Source organism: Neofelis nebulosa, chromosome 5, assembly GCF_028018385.1.
Source record: "Neofelis nebulosa isolate mNeoNeb1 chromosome 5, mNeoNeb1.pri, whole genome shotgun sequence".
Taxonomy (NCBI): Eukaryota; Metazoa; Chordata; class Mammalia; order Carnivora; family Felidae; genus Neofelis; species Neofelis nebulosa.
In genome coordinates this window covers 62,058,694-62,080,234 of record NC_080786.1, presented here as the reverse complement: position 1 = coordinate 62,080,234, position 21,541 = coordinate 62,058,694, and the positions used below count along the sequence as shown (strand labels likewise).

The 21,541-nt window shown below is 38.6% G+C and overlaps 1 protein-coding gene across 1 annotated transcript in view; it reads right to left on the bottom strand.

The window, feature by feature from the left end:
• The window catches only part of LOC131512134 (multiple epidermal growth factor-like domains protein 6), a 68,257-nt gene that overhangs the window by 17,367 nt on the left and 29,349 nt on the right, over positions 1-21,541 (bottom strand). Inside the window, exon 2 of the mRNA XM_058730433.1 lies at positions 5,333-5,422. Within this exon, the coding sequence (XP_058586416.1) occupies positions 5,333-5,384 (52 nt within the window). The 5' untranslated portion in view covers positions 5,385-5,422. The remainder of the gene's footprint in view (positions 1-5,332; positions 5,423-21,541) is intronic.

Genomic DNA, 21,541 nt, shown 5'->3' with positions numbered 1-21,541 from the left:
CGGATACTGAACTGGCTGAGTCACCCAGGCACCCTGAACATGGACATCTTTGAGGGGTCATTATTCAACCTACCACAATCTCTATATTTCCAAATATTTTAGGTATCTTCTGACTTATTCCTTAGAGACCATGGTATCACAGAAGGTCATGTTTTTAACAATAGCCTAATGCACAACTCTTTATAGAAATTAAATTATCATATTTTAAAAGCAATGTACCATTTATATGGGAAAACTATCACCAATTATTAAATATATATATATATGTATATATGTGTGTATATATATATGTATATATATGTATATATGTATATATATGTATATATATGTATATATGTGTGTGTATATATATATATATATATGTATATATAATCACAGTCTCTCCACTGTGACAGTTACAAACTCCAAGGCCATCTATGCCAGCACAGTGCTCCTGATAAGCTAAATAAGCACAAGCAGAAAAGTGTTTTATATCGTCGAAACAAGTATCCACCATCCCACTAGTTGAAAAAGAAAGAAGCGCGATGGCTCTTATGATAGGGAAAGAGGTGTATTCAAATTTCATCTAATACTTCGTTTCTCAAAAATTGGGATTGAGCTTTGATGGCTTATGACAGCATATTTTGCTCAGGTCTTTTATCAAATACAGCTTTTAATACATACAATGTTACATTGAAAGTGACTTGGGATTTTTTGAAGATCAGGACCCAGAAGTAACCTGGGAAGCAGCTTGGGTGCCAGAGACATCTACAGGGAAACAGAAAGTAGAGACTTCTCAAGGGCTAAAACTCAGAGAAATGATGGACTAACTATAAAATACAGAGGTTTCTAGACCATGAACTGCTTGCTTTTCTTGTGCTTTGTATAATAACATTATTTCTCTGCTTAAAAATAAGCCACTTTAGGGGTCTCCCCCACTCATCTAAGGAACAGTATTTGTTTTTATGCTTTTACATATAAATGCTCCTTTAAGCAGATGCTATTATGCTCATAATAAGATAAATAGACATAAGATCATTTTGCCAAATGACATGGCTAATAAGTGGCAAAACCAGGAACAAAACCATGGTGTCCTTAGGATGAGTTCTAAGGTATTTCCTACTCTTTCAGAGCTTCTTCTTAGGAGGTGAAGGCCATGAGGGAAGGAAAGGGGGGGGGGTGGAAATTACAGAGGGGGTGAGGCAAACCATAAGAGACTTTGGATACTGAGAGCAAACTGAGGGTTGATGAGGGGGTGGGGTAGAGGAGAAAGTGGGTGATGGGCATTGAGGAGGGCGCTTGTTGGGATGAGCGCTGGGTGTTGTATGGAGACCAATTTGTCAATAAATTATATTTAAAAAAAAAAAAAGAGAGAGAGAGAGAGGGACCTCAGTACTACACAACACTGAAGAGGTTGCAAAACTGCTCAACAGGCAAAATTGTGGTTTAACTTACTAGGTAGGAAAATCAGCCTGGAAAATTTTATGTTGCAAATTTCTTGTTTACCTTATTTACTAATTAGCCATACAGAACACTGGATGAACTGGTCAAACCAGTCAGAACTATTTTAGTTCTTCCTAGCTGAAATTATTCTGGGCAATCAAATGACCACAAAACTCTCTGGGGTGATTTTTATGTAGATTTAAGCTGATTCCCATATTAAAGCTACACTCTACTGTTTAAATTAACCAGGAATATACTCAAGAATAAGAATGAATCAACAGTGACTATTTTTTAGTTAGGTAGAATTTATATTACTTTGATCATGAAGATGTAAGCTGAATATAAGATTCTGGAAGGGGAAAAATCATATTTTTATTTGTTGTATTCCCAAACACTTGATTGATTTTTATTAAAAATTGAGTAGTCAGCTTTGCTAAGATTCTAGTTGAGCAAAGTCAATTACAGAGACAAGTTGGTTAACTCTGACCACCTCATAAACACTACACCTCACATAATTTTACTACACGGTAAACTTTCTAATAGTGCTTTTTGCTTCTAAGAAATAACAACTTCTTGGGGTGACTGAGTGGCTCAGTTGGTTAAGCATCCAATTCGGCTCAGGTCATGATCTCACAGTTTGTGGGTTCGAGCCCCATGCCGGGCTGTGTGCTGACAGCTCAGAGCCTGGACCCTGCTTCAGATTCTGTGTCTCCCTCTCTCTCTGCCCCTCCCCCACTTGTGATCTGTCTCTTTCTCAAAAATAAATAAACATTAAAAAAATTTTTTTTTTGAAAAGAAATAAGAACTTCTTCAAGGTGACTTCTGAAAGGTGATTCCTATCTTTACTTTTCCCACTAAATTTAAAGATAAATGAGATATCAACTAGAGAATTTAATGAGTTTGTCTTCATTTCATTATTCCATCTACGACCTTATATAAATATTTTCTGTGAACAACGTATCTGGCTGGCAAACAGTTTATGAGGTGGCATATAGAATTCAAGCATACATATAAGCAAATGCAATGAACTGACTTTTTGTTTGGACATTCTTGACTGCCTTAGCATTTGGCATGACACAGAGTAACTTCTTGTGGGAAGACCCTGCCTAGCCTGGCAAATAGATATGTTGTGCAGTCGCAAGATCACAGTCTCTCCACCGTGACAGTTACAAACTCCAAGGTCATTTACGCCAGCACAGTGTCCCCGACAAGTTACACAAGCATAAGCAGAAAAGTGTTTTATATCGTCGAAACAAATATCCACCATCCCGCTAGTTGAAAAAGAAAGAACAGCCGATGGCTCTCATGATGGGGAAAGAAGTGTCTTCAAATTTCATCTAATACTTCATTTCTCACAAATTGGGATTGACCTTCGATGGCTTATCACAGCATATTTTGCTCAGGTCTTTATCAAAGGCCTGGTGATAGATCAGCTGTCATGTACCCGTTCCTCAGGATGTCTTTGTATTAAACTAATGGTCCAGCAGAGCAGCCAGTCTGACAGGCAGGTTATTTATTTGCAATCCGGTAAAAGAACTGACAACTTCATTGTTTTAATTGTTCATTTTTCATGGGCTGATGCATTAGCTCACCCGAATCTTTGTGCCTTAGTCAGAGAATAAACATATGGGAGTAAGGGCATCAGAATGACTGGGTCCATCTTAAAGTTCAAGAAGCCAGGGAGAGTCTTGGTGATGGCTGTGATTACCAGGGTCCCACAAGCATTTGGGGATTTTTTTTTTTTTTGGTCTTATCTCTGTCCTGCATCTCTTTCCTCTCTTTCAGGAAGACCTATGATGTCAGCTACTGATCTGATTGTTTCTTGAAACAATGTTCCTTGTTCTCACAGACTTGTGAGAGGAGAAAGACTGGAGTGGGCCTAGAGTCTCCTGTCTCAGACTGGGGACTGCCAGACAGAGGGCCTCAGACTTCAGCTTATCAAGATATTGAGAGGAGACACAGCTCAGGTCAGAGGCTCTCAGAATCACCAGGAAGGTTTCTGCTAAATAAACATAGACTGGCCTCATTCTGTAAGGTTTGATTCTAGTTCAGTGACTGTTTGGTGAGGACTAGGTACGTATATTTCTGAAATTCTAGGATCCTGGCAAAGAGCCATTGAAGGAGAATTTAGAGCCACACCCTCAATTTACAAATAAGGTATCCAATACATTGAATCATTTGCCCAAGGTCATAGCTGTTTGGCGGCAGGACTAAAACCAGAACTGAGAGGTCCCGACCCTCAGATCGATGCTCTTTTCATTTTCTACATCACATATCATTCCCCAGGAGCTATTTGAGAGACACTCGGAGGAAGTTTTACCAATAGCTTCTGCACATGCTAATGTGTCAGGGCACAATATGGAGGTGATCATTTTTACTGAAGGCTCATCTCAAATGCTGGTCTTCAGAGAGCAGAGGACATTTCCAGAGCCCAATTACAAGCATGAAGGGGATTCCTATTAAGGCACTGGGTCCCAAATTATATTATTACTTTACTATTTTTCCTTCACACTAAATTGAGAGTGCCTCTAGGGCAGAGGCAATGTTTTATTATTTTCAATGTACCTCACATCTCACATAAACCAAGAACCTAGAAGGTACTCAGTAAATTCTTGATGAATAAAAGAAAGAAGGAGGAAAGGAAGGAAGGAAGGAAGGAAGGAAGGAAGGAAGGAAGGATGGAAGGAGGGAAAGCTTCTCTAGCCCAATATACGTAACTGTGTAAAAGGCTGAGCCTACCCAAAAGGAGAACACTGGATCCCCATGTGGCATGTTTATATATTCATTGGCTTATTTAAAAAAATATTCAACATTTACAATTATTTACAGGGCCCTGTGCTTGGTAATGATGATATAAAATTAAACAAGACTAGTATCTATTTTCAAGAACCCAACAGACTAATTTAGGAAGATGTGAAAAATTGATACAGAATAATTTGGCAAGTGCTCCAAACATGTTTAAAAAAAGCCTAAAGCATCTGAAAGAAAATAGCTTAACCCTATCATGAGGGAATCAGTGTGTCCTCAGAGAGGTGGCGTTAGAATTCGGCCTAAAAGAATGAATAGAAATTTCTTAGAAGAGAATGAATGAATAAAGTCTTTTATTAAAAGTGATTGGTACCTTTGCTTCATGGCTAGAGGGCAGGGTTTAGGAACAAGTATGATGTCAAAGATTTGTGTTGGCCCTTAAAAGTGTTTTTTTAATATCACATTGAAGGCTCAATCTGGTGCTCATAGATGACCACAGAAACATCATGATTAGACTGTTGACAGTGTGCATATTGGATTAGAGAATGGGAGCCCAATTGGGGGCCACTGAAGGCATCCTGAGAGACAAGAATATGAATTAGAGGGGTGCCTGGGTGGCACAGTTGTTTGAATGGCTGACCTCGGCTCACGACTTGATCTCACGGTTCATGGGTTTGTGGTTTTGAGCCCCATATCAGGCTTTGCACTGACATTGCAGAGCCTGCTTTGGACTCTCTGTCTCCCTCTCTTGCCCTGCCCCTCCCACCTTTCTCGCGCGCTCTCTCTCTCAAAAATAAATAAAATTAAAAAAAAAAAAGAATCTGAATTAGAGATCTGCAAAAAGAATGGAGATGAGGGGGAAAAAAGATTTTATTTATTTATTTATTTATTTATTTATTTGAGGAGGATAGTACTGGATGACAGATTGTTTAAGAGACCAGAGAGAAGGCTCTGTTTGTAAACATTTCTTTTATTGTTTGTTGTTTGTTTGTTTTTGCCATGTGGTGTCTCTCTTCCAGAATGGCCTAATATTCTCACATTCCAATTACAAATGGGTTAAAAAATATGAAGACATTGACTTGAGAAGGCCACAGCAGATAAGCAAATCTGAATCAGCATACAGCCATTCTTACACCTTTGATAACAGGCCTTTTCAGCTTACCTTGGCAATCACAGTACTGGCTGGAGAGGGCAGGCTGCCAGGGCAGTGGCATTGCAAGAGCTGTAGACTGGATACACCAGGGGCTCCAGACTGGAAAGCAGCATGAGCATGTGGATCAGAAGAGAGAGATGATCGTAAGACAATGGGACTGGGATAGGTCCTGGAAGCAAGTTCCACCCAGTTCATTTCTTTTAGGCTTGCTTTCTGAGTATATGCTCATATGGAGCACACTCCCTAAGGACACATTCAGAGTATTTCAGTTTGAAGTCAAAGTGATGATGTTCCTTGTTGGAATGGACACCTTATATACCACTGGCAACAGGGTATCCCACCAGGACATTGATGGTGGTTGCCGCCCTTTCATGGAACTCGGTGGTTGCCATCTACCAGATGTGTGGATCACATTAATTAATAGCTAGCAACAACATTTCGTCTTCATCAGTGCTCCAGATAAAAGCCAAACAATAAATCACAATTCTAGAACTTCAACATTTCAATTCAATGCTGGTGGATTATGTTAAGACCCACAGAAGAAATAAATCAATTCCAAAAACCAAGAGTTAATTTTTTCATGCCTGGTTTTCAATTTTCTCATGTGTTTTCTTCTGCTACTAAAAGGTGAAAATAAACAGCACAGTTACAATTGTGGATTGTTGTTCGGAGACTCCAACCTCCAGTGGATGTTCAGAATGCAGAAACTCAAGCTGAAAAAGAGAAAGAAGTTTGTAGAAATAGGAGAAGGTAAGAATCACCAGATAGCAACTATGAGAAATGAGTGTCGTGGAGGCCTGAGGAAAGGGTCATGTTTAAAGAGCTGACATTTTCTGAGTACCTAAAATGTGCCAGACCTGCTCTAAGTCCTCCACCTGTATCATCTCCTTTAATGACTGAAACAATGTGAGGAAACAACTATCGTTATTTTCATTTTGTCGAGAAAACTAAGGAAGCTAAGGTGAAGTCATTTACCCAAAGCTTGCACAGCCCGAGTTAGCATTGATAATTCAGTATCATTCTCTTAAACATGACATTATTCTTCTTCCCAGGAGTTACTGCATTAACAGGGTAATATGAACATGTACTACTGATGTATGGGTTCTTACAGAAGGTCCTATGACCTCATTTCACAGAATCAGGATAGTATAGTGAGAAAAATCTGGACTGAGCACTGGGAGTTACCAATTCCTACCCATGTGGCTCTGAGAAAGTCATCTCCTCTCTGAAGTTCATATTGTATTTTGTCACTTCCATAGCTCTATTTAGTTTTAAATTTCAAGTAATTGTTATTATTAAAGTGGTCAGTAAAACATCTCAAATGATGGAAATCTAGTACATTCTATTTTAGCATGCAGGTATATAAACTGGCTATGCTATATTCAAAACCATAGTAACTTACAAGAAAGATCAGATCCTATAATTTTCTGTTCCTCTATGAAACAATTAGATATTAAGTTTGAGATGCGATGTCACCAATCATGACTCTTCTCAAGATCCGTGGTATGCATGTCCAATTACGGAGTTAGTGGATTGTAACAATTATACATGATGTAAGTATTTCCCTTTGTAAGGGTAAGGAAAGGTGTTAGTATTAGCCACTTAGAACTCACAGTGGATGATGAGCGCTATGGTGATTGGACAAAGAGGGGGCACTGACATAGTAAGCAGGAAACCCTGGAATCCAAAATACTTGAGTGTTCATGCTTCCACTCACGTGTGTTAATACCCCCTTAAGTGCGTATACAAGAGAAAGTTTGTAGAATCCAGGGGCAGCATAATTAATAGTAATTATTTCCTTTTTTTTTTTTTTTTCTTCAGATTTGCTACCAGAAGAGAGACAATTCCTTTTTTTTTTTTTTTTTTCAACGTTTTTTTATTTTTTTATTTTTTTATTTTTGGGACAGAGAGAGACAGAGCATGAACGGGGGAGGGGCAGAGAGAGAGGGAGACACAGAATCGGAAACAGGCTCCAGGCTCCGAGCCATCAGCCCAGAGCCTGACGCGGGGCTCGAACTCACGGACCGCGAGATCGTGACCTGGCTGAAGTCGGACGCTTAACCAAGTGCGCCACCCAGGCGCCCCGAGACAATTCCTTTTTGACTATTATCTTAGAGGGTTAATTTTGGGAATCCGTGTAAAATGAATCCCCAGTGAAAATTCTCTTCATATCATAATTAAGGCCAATGAACAAAAACAAATGATACTCAAATATAGTAATGAAACTTCTGCATCAGTGATCAGCTCAAACCCTGACCTGACAAACAGACGTCTACGTGGCTTTCCCGAATATTAGTCCCCTTTTATCACTATAGAAAAAATAAAGCTTCAAAAACAGAAACGTAAGGGAAGCAGTTAATGCTACTTTGGATGATAAAATAAAATGAAATAACTGTAGTAGAGTAACTACATTCTTGTCAGTTCAAATCATAAAATCATTGCTTTTAGGTCATGGCTCGTGAAAAAAAATTCCTTTTCTTAACACCAGTATTTTACAGACAGATACCAATACTCACTCATAAATTTCTACTAACATTTTCATGCACCCAATTTGCAGTATTAATTCAATGTTTACTATGTGGCAGCCACTTAGCTTACTTAGAAAAAACTAAAAGTTGATCAGATCTCAGAGTTTTCTTTATTTCAAAGTCATCATTTTGTCTGAATTCCTGATGAATAAGAACAACAAGACGTTTGAAGAAAATTGGCCCCTAACTTTTGTGAATTTTCATCTCAACTTCAACTATGTTAACTGCCAACTCTCCAAAACAAACTCCAATTCAATTCGTAATAAAATATTGCAACTCTCTGTGAAGCTCTTTCTCTTCCTAATGGCAGTTTATTTGATCCAAAGTAAAGGACTGAAATGAACTACTTCCTTGTATCACTCTGTCCTTACATATTGTCCTGAATAAGCCACATTCCTTCTTAATAATTTGAAAGCATTTTCATTCGTGCCCTGGGAATGACTAGAAGAGCTTTTAATATTATTAAGTCTAGATCAAATCAATCCAGTCTAAACAGGGCATGGGACTAATGCTTCTTTAACCACTCCTCCTTCTGACCAATTATTCACAACTATATTGGTGGCCTTGTTAGAAAATCCTTGACATCTATGACCAGAGGTTCCAGGCACAGGCCACTTTCATACATTTTCCTGACAACCTTTGAACCGAGCTGCCAAGCGAAAGCTTACCATAGTCTTAAAATCCAAATGGTGATTCATTGTTTGCAAACAGAGAGACAGATTACCATTGTTAACTTGACCTTAGCCTCTAACTCCAAGTCAAAACTGTTTGAAAACATGGGCATCTTAACTAGAGCAAGACATAAATCAAATTACCCTCAACACCACAAAGAAATAAATGGTTGGCATCTTAGGAACTGTAAAGTGCCGTGGGTTTTCCTTGGAAGGTGAAGTTGGGACCGATGACAAAATACCCCATTACTTAATTGAGTTTAATAAAATATGGAGGAACAAACTTTGCCATGGTTTCAAGTAGTTTGATGGATAAGTAGGGTAATTCCGAGAGCTTGCTAACTGCACGGTTCCTGGGAATGAAGTTTTTCTAAGGTTATGATTGAGACCACAAACGGGGACTATCCAGTAACATGGATAATGTTGTCTTAATTTCCTTGCTGCAGCCAAATCAAATTAATGGATGATATGGTTTTAATGGGTTTACTTGTAGGATTTAGTGCAAGGCAGGAGTAGAGAGAGGGAGTGAAAAAGGCTGCCACAGGGAGACAAGGGGGAAAGAATTTGTTCCCGAAAAGACAATTTTGGTAAGTGAAGGAGGTGTAGGGAGGTGAGGCAAGAGCTAAGGCCAGGCCAAACATGACCATCAAGTAAGAATTTTATGAGCATGGTAAATCTCATCATGTCACAAGTCAGACTGCAATTTTATTAAATGTTGGTTGACCTGAGTTGAGGCAGTGTGTGTCCACAACTGAGGAAAAGGAAGACTTGGAAGTTCAAATAATAACAGATCATTATTGTTTTTGGTATATGACACTAACTCTGCTTTTTCCAGTGAGTTTTAACTAGAAACTAGAGGTCACAAATAACATGAATATATAATTTTTAATGCTTATAGTACCCAGTTTTTAAAGCCAAGCTAAATTAAAACTAAATGTTGAAGATGTCTAATATTAATGAGATAGCGCCAATCCTAATATTTTAGAAGTTTATCTTTATCATTTACTTTCTGCTTTGGATCTGGGAGGGGAGAGAACTCTGTATAACAGTCTAGAAATGTGTGACAATTCAATTGCTTTTGATATCTCTATAAAGGTACCTATTTTGCAAAACAAAATCTTTTCGAAAACTGTTCTAGAAAAAAAAAGCACTTTTCTACACAAACAGCACATAAGTTCTTCAGAGGATTCTACCCAGAATGCTCGGTGATTCAGTGTTTCCAACAAAAGATGATACATCCCAGAAGCGCTAGAGATATTTTTCCTTTTAATAGTTTGCCAAAGTGTAAGCTCTTGTGAAATCTGAAGGTTTTCAACATTGGCACAAGCTAGTTATTTAGAAACATATAAGCGTATCTTTGGGTCTCTGGAGAATGCAACTTAATAGAAAGTGGCATACATGTGCACCTGTGGATGCTAACAGCATGGGTACGAAGCTAAAATACTGGCAGGACACATACTCACACAAGGATACAAAATTCCTGTACTTCTTCCTGTCACCTAATCAACCTGCTGTCAAAAGGGCTGGTTGAAACATGAAACATTCAATAACTCACCTGGTTATTTTGCCTACACTAACTGGTCTGATTCTTTTCCTCTTGAATTAATTGAGTTCATCACCTGCGTTTGTGTTTGGGAATTGAGGTTATACCATCTTCAAGGACTGGAAATGTACAGCTTCTTTTCCATAATCACAATTTAATGTTTTGAAAGTAGCTACTTTCACGACTCAACACTAAAGTATAAGAAACACATTTGGGTATATGTTCATTAACTAGAATTTTATTCATTTTATTTTTTTATTTTTATTTTTTAAGTTTACTTATTTATTTTGAGAAAGAGAAAGAGAGAGTGCAAGTAGGGGAGGGGCAGAAGAGAAGGAGAGAGAGAATCCCAAGCAGGCTTCACGCTGCCAGCCCCCATGTGGGGCTTGAACCCACACAACTGCCAGATCATGACCTGAGCCAAAACCAAGAATCAGAAGCTTAACCGACTGAGCTAGTCAGGCGCCCAGAATTTTATTCATTTTAAATTGTTGGAATCTATTTGACAAAAAAGAAAAGAAAATAGAAAAAAAAAAAAAAAGAAAGGTTAAAAGGTCCAAGTGTGATGCTCCAAGGGGTATGGCGTATGTGGTAGAATTGCTCTGTCTACTTCCATAGTTTCCTTTGGCCCCATCCAATCAAGGAGGCATCAGGAGGTCTCTGAGATAGACTGATGTGTAACACATGAGGTGACAATGCAACCCTAAAATGTCCATGTGGACAAGCTGAAAATGACCAATAACAAATCAACTTTACTCTCTCCCTTCTTTCCTTCCCTTCCTTCCTTCCTTCCTTCCTTCCTTCCTTCCTTCCTTCCTTCCTTCCTTCCCTCCCTCCCTCCCTCCCTCCCTTCCTGCCTTCCTGCCTTCCATCATTCCTTCCTCTTACTCTCTACCTCTCTCTCTCACTTTTTATTTTTCTTTCTCTCTTTCCCACATAGCTTCTGCTTCTCTGTACTGCTCCAGTGCCTGGTAAATGAACCAACACTGTTTCTAGGCATCTGGACATAAACTTTTCAACCACTAGAAAACATCTTCATATTTTAAAAATAGTTTCCCCAATTATATTGAACAGTGTTTGACCCTCTGTCAAATTATTTCTTACCTGTCTAATACAGAGCATGGGAAATTTTATGCACAATGTCTGTTATGGAGAATATACAACAATTTCAAAATATTCATGTCAAAGGTTATTATACACAACTGATAAGAAATTACTACACACCTGGAATTTTATAATCCAAAATCACATTTTCAACACAGAAAGTTACAGCAGAAGGCAGAAATAAATTCAAGTTTATGTATATAATTCCCTTTCCTTTCTGGTTTGTATAAATGTGTTTTTATTAAATTATTATTTCTTAAAATAACATTAACACTCCCATATATTTATGGGAATTCATCCCATATATTTAACTCATTTCTCTCACACACAAAAAGCCATATCCATGCACATAACTAATTCATTTATCCTGATTCATATGTATTTTTCTTTTCTAACAACACAGTATTTTTTCAAGTTTATAAATTGGCAGCTAACAAAAACAATTCTGCCCCATTTCACCAACTTTATTTCAAATATATTAGTTAATAACTAAAAATGGAATACATAAGACTGTAAGAATTTAGAGACGTCAAAATAAGAAATTATAGAGATACTTAAGTCATCTGATTCTTCTTGGTTGGAGTAGGAAACAGGAGGGAGCTGTTTCCTCAATTAGTACCAGCCAGAGTCCAACAAAATCCCATCCCCAGTAAAGCTGAAATTTGGGTTTAAAAACATTCTATTCTAAAGCTTGAAGACTGGCTAACCAAAACTAAACCAAACCACACGCGCGCGCACACACACACACACACACACACAAATAGAGCAAACCACTAAATCGAAAGAAACAGCGATACTCCTAGTGCACCTAATGGTTCCTTGCCATTTTTTTTCCTACATCTGAAATTTCATATTTACACAGAGCCAAAGATGCTCCATATAAGTAGGCCCAGAAACCACGTATAAAGTGTTCTATGCTTGAAAATACATCTCCCGCCCACTATTCCCTAAATTATCCCTTTGAGAGAAACTCTCCTTTGAGTCTCTGAATGTTCTCTATTTATATGCACCCTCCACACCCTGGAAGACATATTCAACTAACACTGAAGTTCAGAATCTCTCCCTTCCTGTGTAGATTACTGGGACAAAGCTAAACACAGCTAGGTGGAGGGTGGAAGACCGAAAGTACTCAGATGGGGAAAATATGGCAGGGGGAGGGGAAGGGAAGTAGACAAGCCTTGCCTGCTTTGCAATTTTCCAAGGTGGGCTTGTCCCTGGAGGGGATATTTTTGGGTCATGGAAGATATATATGGCTATCACCAAAAGAACCAGTTTTCTGTCGGTGGAAAATGAACAAAACTGGTACAACAAACTGGCCAACTTTTGTTGCAATTATTTTCAATCTGATACTTGGGTGTATATTTAACCTAGTAATAAAAATATTTTGTTAGGGCAAAAATACTTGACATTTCAATTCTGGGCATTTTTGTTCTTTGCTAAAAAACAAGAGGAAAGGGAGGTGTTGCAGTTTAAAATGAAGAGAAAAGAATGGGCAAATTATGCTAGATAGTCTCTAAGGAACAGGGAGAGAAACAAGCTGAGAAACTTCAAGATTTCTCGCTGAAGTTCTTTTTTTTTTTTTTTCTGTTTTTTTTTTTCTTTTTTTTTTTCTTTTTTTTTTATTTTTTTAATGTTTTTTATTTATTTTTGGGACAGAGAGAGACAGAGCATGAACGGGGGAGGGGCAGAGAGAGAGGGAGACACAGAATCGGAAACAGGCTCCAGGCTCCGAGCCATCAGCCCAGAGCCTGACGCGGGGCTCGAACTCACGGACCGCGAGATCGTGACCTGGCTGAAGTCGGACGCTTAACCGACTGTGCCACCCAGGCGCCCCTCGCTGAAGTTCTTTAACCTGGAGATCATAACAGTGATAAAGCAGAAAGAACACTGTTCACGAATTCATTCCTATGTATTCATCTCTCCTCTATTCCTTCTCATCTCTCATGTCTGCCTACTTTATTTTACAGAATTTTCTTTGTCTTTATTTCCTTAATGTTTGTTTGTTTGTTTATTTATTTATTTATTTATTTATTTTTGAGAGAGAGAGACAGAGACAGAGACAGAAACAGAGTGAGACAGAGCACAAGCAGGGGAGGGGCAGAGAGAGAGGGAGACACAGAATCCGAAGCAGGCTCCAGGCTCTGTGCCGTCAGCACAGAGCCTGACGCAGGGCTCAAACCCACGGACTGTGAGATCGTGACCTGAGCCGAAGTCAGATGCTTAACCGACTGAGCCACCCAGGTGCCCCAAATTTTACAGAATTTTCTAACAAGATTTTTCCAAATGATATTGAAGTATTGTGGAAAATGCGAAATATTTATTTAGATACAGCAGTAGTGTTATTATCACCAGTTTTTGGTTTATGGAAACCATTTTTTTCTGTAACTATTAACAACTGGTCATTCTGCTGTCATCTTCTGATAAAAATCTGTGTAACAATTTCCACAAATGTTTTTTTTTTTTCAATTGTCAATTTAATTCACTGAAGTTATCATAAACCTAAACATTTTTAAAACTACTGTCAAGATACTACTTTTCCTTTGACAGACTGGCAAAGGTTATAAGGTTTGACATACCCACCGTTTGCCAGTGTTAGGGCCAAAAGCCATCTTCATACACAGGGTGAATATAAATCAGTGACAGTTTTGTTGTGGTTGTTGTCGGTTTTGGAGATAGACACCACTTGCAACATCTATTAAGGTTTTAACTAAATAATTGGGACAGCTGGGTGGCTCAGTAGGCTAAGCTTCCGACTTGGGCTCAGGTCATGATCTCACAGTTTGTGGGTTCGAGCCCCACGTCAGGCTCAGCGCTGACAGCTCAGAGCTGGAGCCTGCTTTGGATTTTGTGTTTCCCTCTCTCTCTGCCTTCCCTGCTCATGTTCTCTCTCTTGCTCTCTCTCTCTCAAAAATAAACACTAAAAGAAATTTTTTAAAAAGGTTTTAAGTAAATAAACCCTGCAATTATGCAGCTAGGAGGTTTAGCTTACAGAGGAACTCCCAGATCTGTGGGTAAAAAAAAAATAAAAATAAAAAATAAAAATGCAAGAATGCTCACCACAGCATTTTTTTAAATAGGAAAAAAAAGTGAAAACAATCTGAATGTCCATTTTTATGGGATTTAGTAAACAAATCATTTTAGAGGTCTACAAAGGAATATTCTGAAGCCATAGGGAAGAAAAGTCAGATATGTGTCAACTGGTAGGAAAAGATGCCTAAAATATCTAGTTTAATAAATAAACAAGTAAGCAAGACACAAAAATAATGTTTGTCACAAATATACTTGTGTAAAAACAACAACAAAAACAAAGAAAAAAAAAACCCTGAGGGATGAGTTCAGTGAAGCTTTTCAAACTCTACATACTTCTGCACTGTTATTTAAAAAAATATTTTTAATTTTCATATATTTATCATATACATGATATATAAAACAATGAATTTGAGAGAAAAATAATAACACTGTAACATTCACCTTTTTTTTTTCTTTTGAGCCCTGGCCCAAACCCCACACAGGAAAGAGGGAGCCAAGGCCCTCTAGTGGAGAATTGCAACAATGCATCTCTCTTAACAATCCCATTCTAAAGAAATCTCAACGTCGTAATTCATTTATGGGTAAACTCAAGTAAAATTTTATATCAGGTATTATCACAAAACACATAAAATTCAATACCCTTGAATTCAACTCTCACTTTAGCAATTCTGGAAACATCCTCTGATAAAATTCTAATTTATGATGCATTTTCTGTGTGCAACAGAAACCTGCCTACTTAGTGGCATGTCATGGGAAAAGTCTGAGCGTGTCCGTCTGCTGATAAAATATATTTGCTAGCATAGATGCCTCAGTTACAGGAAAGGCTGACTTCTAATTAACTGCAAAAGCTTGTTACTAATTAAAAACCAATCATTGCGTATGCCAATCTCTAAAGTGGGATCTATGTAGGCAGCTGTCACCTCAAAACTGAATCACCGTATGTGAATAATAAAGGGGCTTATTTTCATGGGCTAATCTAAAACATTTCTAACAAGAGAAACTATTTCCAAACTATAGATGGCTGTGTCAACCACCCAATTCCCTCGGTCCTGTGGAAGGCATGCAGAGTTTCCTGTCAACTTGAGCTCTGAAGCAGAAAAGTCTCCAACCCAACCACTGGGCTTGCTCCGTATTAAGCATTGGCTACCTTGGAAATGTACCGTCTCTCAGTGCAAAACTCCCCAAAGGGCAATTCAAATCACATTTAGAATTTCCTATTTACATTGCAACAGCCATGGCAGAAGTCTGAATGTCACAGTACAAATCTGGCACCGAATGCAGAGTGTGTTCAGCGGATTCGGTTTCAAAATTCACTTCACATGAGCATGTTTTCATCAAGCAAAGGGGGGAGGGGGTGCCATGGGATAATTTCGTGTTAGGAACTCTGGTCTTAACTCTTTATCATCTTGAACGAGTAAACTAGTGTTTTGCCCTTGCAAGGAAAGAATTTACCAGACTGCTTTGCATAGTAACCTTGTCTTTTAAATGCGTATATGGAAATGCTGTCAAGGGAAGACAGGCCACTATTATTTCCAGTTAAATTTCCTATGTGACAAAGGGAAATTTAGTGAGAACAACCTAGCAAACAGAGGCAATTCCTGAAGAGGCAAATTTTTTTCTAGAGAAGTAATGAAGGTCACTATGTTTTTTTTTTCCTCAAGCTGTGTCCATGCCATGGGGAAATGTACTGGGACACCATTTTTATCTTCTGGTTTCTTTTTTTTTTAGTATATGGATTTATAGGGGTAGATTTTTCAAAATGAATATTCAAATGCAATTTTTAAATTTATTTTGAGAGAGAGAGAGAGAGAGCGAACAAGTGGGGTAGGGACAGAGAGAGAGAGGAAGAGAGAATCCTAAGCAGGCTCTGCACTGTCAGCACAGAGCCTGATGTGGAGCTCAAACTCACAAACCGTGAGACTGTGACCTGAGCCGAAATCAAGAGCCGGACGTTCAAGTTCAACCGACTGAGCCACCTAGGCACCCCTAATCAAATCTAATTTTAAACAAACTTTGTTTTGTATACTTTGTTTTGCCTTGTTTTTGGTTGTTATAGTGATCTATCTGCAAGGAGAAAATGTTTATTTCAACAGAACACAGTCACACGCATGCATACCGCCTTCGTCTCCAGATTCCAAATCCATCCAACTGAGGTGAACTTGAAAGAGTTCTTCCAGACAAAGCTGGAAGGTAAACCTGGCAGTGAGTAGTATCACTTCCCATCACCATTTAGCGATGGGGCAGTTGAGTTCACATCCACAAGGTTCCCTAGTTCAGACGTGAACATTTATTTGCAGTAAATGATGATATGCCTAGCAACTTATTACAATCGAACACCGAAATAATTTATTCTGTCCTATCTTCAAGTTAGTTTAAAAAATAAAGTGTACTTAAAGGCAACATGTATTACCATAGACTTCTAGGCTCAGAGGAAGAAAAAGAAAAAAGACTCACTATTTGGTCTTTACATAGTTATGTAAAAAATAACATAAGCATCCCTTGGCTAAGGCTGCCTTTGAAAATTCCTGAATTGGAGACGTAAGTGCTGCTTTAATTTGCAAACGGATAGAACTCATTTGGGGCTGGGACTGTGTGTGTTACCAGCACATGAAGCACAAGAATTGACAAATATACTTGAAGACAATAGACCCATCACCCTACAGAGTGTTCTCACTGAGGTAGAGGAAAATTTGTGATTACAGTCCACTGGGGTAGACATTTTTTCTCTTTCAAAATTTTAAATCTGTTAGAACACTTTGAACCAGTCACTTGCTCTGGGTTTTGATAATACGTTAGCATATCAGATTAGCATATTTGACTGAAACTACACTTGTCTAGAGAACGAGGATAAATCTTCCTAGAGACTGAAAATTCATTGCATAAATTGTTTCTTTTCAAGGGCCAAAACGAACAGGAAAAGAGAAAAAAAAACAGCTCTTGTTATATGTCAGCTTCAAAGATAGAAGCTGAATACTTCCGAAGTTATGTACATTAGAATAATTTTTTAAATTTTTTTAACATTTATTTATTTTTGAGAGAGAGAGAGACAGTGAGCAGGGGAGGGACAGAGAGAGAGACAGAATCCGAAGCAGGTTCCAGGTTCCGAGCTATCAGCACAGAGCCCGATGTGGGTCTCAAACTCACGAACTGTGAGATCGTGACCTAAGCCAAAGTCAGACATTTAACTGACTGAGCCATTCGGGTGCCCCAGCATTAAAATAATTTTTAAAATCTTATCATGGCTGGGAGCACCTGGGTGGTTCAGTCATTAAGCGTCTGACTCTTGATTTCGGCTCAGGTCATGATCTCACATTTCATGAGATTGGGCCACTTTGGGGCTTGGCGCTGACAGTGCAGAGCCTGCTTGGGATTCTCTCTCTCCATCTCTCTTTGTCCCTTCCTTGCTTGCTCTGTGTCTCTCTCAAAATCAGCAAACTTAAATAAAAAAAAAAAATCTTAACGTGGTTTTATGTACTATTCAGTGCCATCTTGTTTTAATCCTCATTGCCATCTAGTTAAGAGAAATTCTCCAGCCCTACCTTACATGGTGGACCCAATAGTATAATAAAGCAATTGGGGTCTTTCAGTTGGACAGATTTAATTCTATTTTAGCTTCCCCAAATGACGATGACAATACTTTCCACACGTTGTGGTGTCAGGTATTAGGGATAACATTTAAACAACAGCTGGTCCAGGGCCTGGCATAGAGCGGGCAACAGTAGCAATGAGCAGCTTTACTCCCGAGTGGCAAGTGGGTAAGCTAAGGGACAGAAGTCAAAGGCAACAGCCCAGGCCTTCCAGAGGAAACATGTAAAACTCATGAAACGCACCCTGCTTATCTGAGTCCCTAAACCTTAGCTGTTCCTTTAAGCACAAGAGCAATCCATTTCAACATTTCCCAGTCTTAGCTGATCTATAATCAGAATGTTCCCACAGGAAGGGGAGATTTAGCCAAGTTGCTCTTTATGTAGAAACTATACATAGTATGTAAGCATTTGAGAATTTATTGTGAATGGTTCCTTTATGACAAGGCTGATCACATCACACTCCTCTGTGCAAAGTCCTTCAGTGGATCCCTGTTTCATTCAGCTAAAAGCCAGGGCTTTACAACGGCTCAGGAGGCCCTAGGTAACAACCCTCTGCTTTTCTGCTTTCAACTCTGTAGCTCTTCCCTTCTCTTTGCTCCTGACCCACTAGCCTCTTGCTGTTCCTGAACTCTCACTTTGACTCAAATCTTGCCTTCTCCAGGAGGTCTACCTTGACCACTCTTTACTGCGATCAACTGTTTTGCCTATCCTGCATTCCTGATTCCATTAACTTTACCTGTTCCACTTTTTTTTCCCCCAAAATCACTTATCACATATCATGCTACAGAATATACTTGTTTTTCTGCTTATTGTTTATTACCAGTTTTCTCTTCCTTGAATGTAAGCTCTAATGGAGCAGTGCTCTTGGTTTTGTTCAAGAGTATATCCCAGGGGCCTCAATCAGTGCTTGGCCCACAGAAAGATGGGCATAGGGCATTAATCAGCAATTCATGGAAGAATACACTTGAGGAGACAATGTATTAAAAAAATGCAAAACCTCACTAGTAACCAGAAGGTGCAAATCAAAATAGCATTTCCTTTGCAAGTCTGACACAAGTTGCACAACAAAGTAATACTACAAATCTCACATGATTGGCATACCTACTTTGGATAGCAATTTGGATTCCTAAACAAAGCTTAAGATGCAATATCCTAAGACTCAGCAAATGCACACCCAGCACGAACCCTAAATAAAGCCTATCACACGTGCACAAGGAGACAGGCACAGAGATGTCTGTTGAAACACTGCTCGTAATGCTAAACAATTGAAAACAACCTCTGTGGCTCTTTTTAGGAGCGCGGAGAACAAAGGTGTGGCACTTTCACACAACAGTGGGCTTTTAAGCACTCAAAAGTAAAGGAATCCGTCAACACGTATCAACACAAACTAACTTCCAAAACAAGAGTTGAGGAAAAAATCAAGTTGCAAGTTGGGAAGCACAGTATGATGTTATTTGTTAATCAAAGGCTAAAAGTTTACAAAGTGTTACTAAACGTTGTTAGCTGATACAGGATTAACTCCTTCACTCGGTACAATGCTCTCTGCGCTTTAGGAAGCACTGTCCTCCCTCGGTGTGGAAGGTTCCCTCTCACCTTATTTCTGACTCTGCTCCAAGTTTGGATAAAGTTCAGTGATTCTGCCCCAAGTACAAAGAATAGCAGGTTGTGTCTCTGAACTCTTTCTATGTTTGGTGTCACATAAACAGGCTTACTTTAGTTGACGATAGAGAGGGCTGCCCTAAATCTCCAAAATTGCACACAATGTTCGCATTAAATAATCTAGGTCATTAGAGTTCAGCCATGACTTTTCTAAAGGGCTGTTTTCATAGACTTTATCTTGTTCCATGTGACATATCTCCAGCAATAGACCGTTTTAGTTGTTATTTGCAGATATGGCTCTCAATTTTAGAGGAAATAGAGCCGTACTGTGGTTCCCAAATGTTACATTATCAGAAAGAGAACAAGATTTTTAGATATGATCTAAATATGTGAAGCTTTAAGTATAAAAACAGTTAACTCATACACTTTCTAGAATTCCAACAACTTCTTTTGTCATTTGAAACAGGGCAAAACAACATATCAGTTTTTAAATGCTCATTAAATACCTTTTTTACTCCCCCTCGAAACATTTCAATTTTTTTGTTAAATGCTTTCCTTAGGATGGAATGACCAAGAAGCTCCCTGGTTCCCAGCATAAATCTTCTCTTTTAAATGTTGAACATGTCCGTTTTATAAAATGAAATTAGGTTGGGTTGTAGACAAAACAGGAAGAAAGAGTTCTATTCTTCAACTTCATCCAAATATCTTTCCTCTCTATAACTCCTGGTAACAATGATTCTCATCTGACTTTCTCTGAATTAGTTGTTGGCTGTGGTTTCAGGAGTTTATTAATATGCATCTATGAGTTAATAGTTCATCTCAGGGGTTTCATGATCTCTCTGGAGTTATCAGTAAAAATGAATGTGTTTTTGTAGGGGGAATTTCCATAACTTTTGATAGATCCTCTAAGATGTTGAGCACCCAAAAAAGTTAAAGAATAATGTTTTAAGAATTGAGCATTGTTTCCAGCTGTGGTTTTCACGAGTGCGGAAGATGATGACTCATTGGCTAAGTCTCTGAGAGGATCTGATTCAACAGACCTGTGGTAGGATTCAGGAATCTGCACTTTTTAGAAGTACTTCAATAGATCTTGATGCAAGTGGATCCTGATTCAAAAGATGACACTAGTCCTCCGAATAAAATTTAGAATAGTGTTGCTTTCATGGTATTTGTCACTAAATAATCTTTCTAGTCTTATCTCATTTCTTCCATTATTTACACTGCCCTACAAAACATAAATCATTCTTCCACTCACTTATTCTTGCATTCAAAGGAGAGCTATTAGATTCATTATAGGGTCCCTGTGTTGCACTTCAAAGATGCAGTTGTTGACAAATACTCTAGTCACAAGAAATGACCAGCTTTTCTTTATACCTTGTCTCCTCCTCCTTCACCAGGTAAGTGCCTATTAATCCTGCGAGATCCAGTTCAAATACTAACGACTTGTGCAACCATTTTAGATTCTTTGAGACAGATTTCTTGTTTGTTTGTTTCTCAGTGTATCCCCAGCATTTTTTCAAACATTAATTATACTTTCATGCAATTATTTTTTCTGGTTCCTGGTTTCTGTGGTTCTCCTGGTCAGGAACCATGCAGAAGTCTGACACGTATCCATCTGGCTCTCTTCTATTCCAATGCCGAAGTCCCAATAATGTTTCTGAGTATATAAGAAAAATATCATGTTTTCTTCCCTACCAAGAGTATATACATTTTAGTGAAATACTCTTGAAACCCAAAAACTCATTAGAAGAAAAAGTAAAGAATTCCTGTGGTCAGAATCCTAAACACAATGGTATGTTTTGGGGCAAGATACTTTGGTTAGGGACTCTTCATTAAATCTGACACTACATCTGAAAATCTAGCCTCCCCCTGCCAAACACAAGAATAGTCTCCTATTTTACAGAAGCGGGGGGAGGATATATCTAGGCATTTGCCCCTGTGACTAAAATGGTCTTCAGCTCAGAATGAACATTGTCATCCACCCCAGACCTAGTTTTACTGTCAGATAATCTTAAAGGTATGGTCACCAGGGGGGACGCTGGAATTTTATTAGATTTGGAAAGAAACCATAAGGAAAAGCCAAGAGTCCATCTCAAGTTGGTTTTAGCCTTAATGTCTTTGAAGAAAATCTATAAGTTGCAGGGAAATGAGGCAAC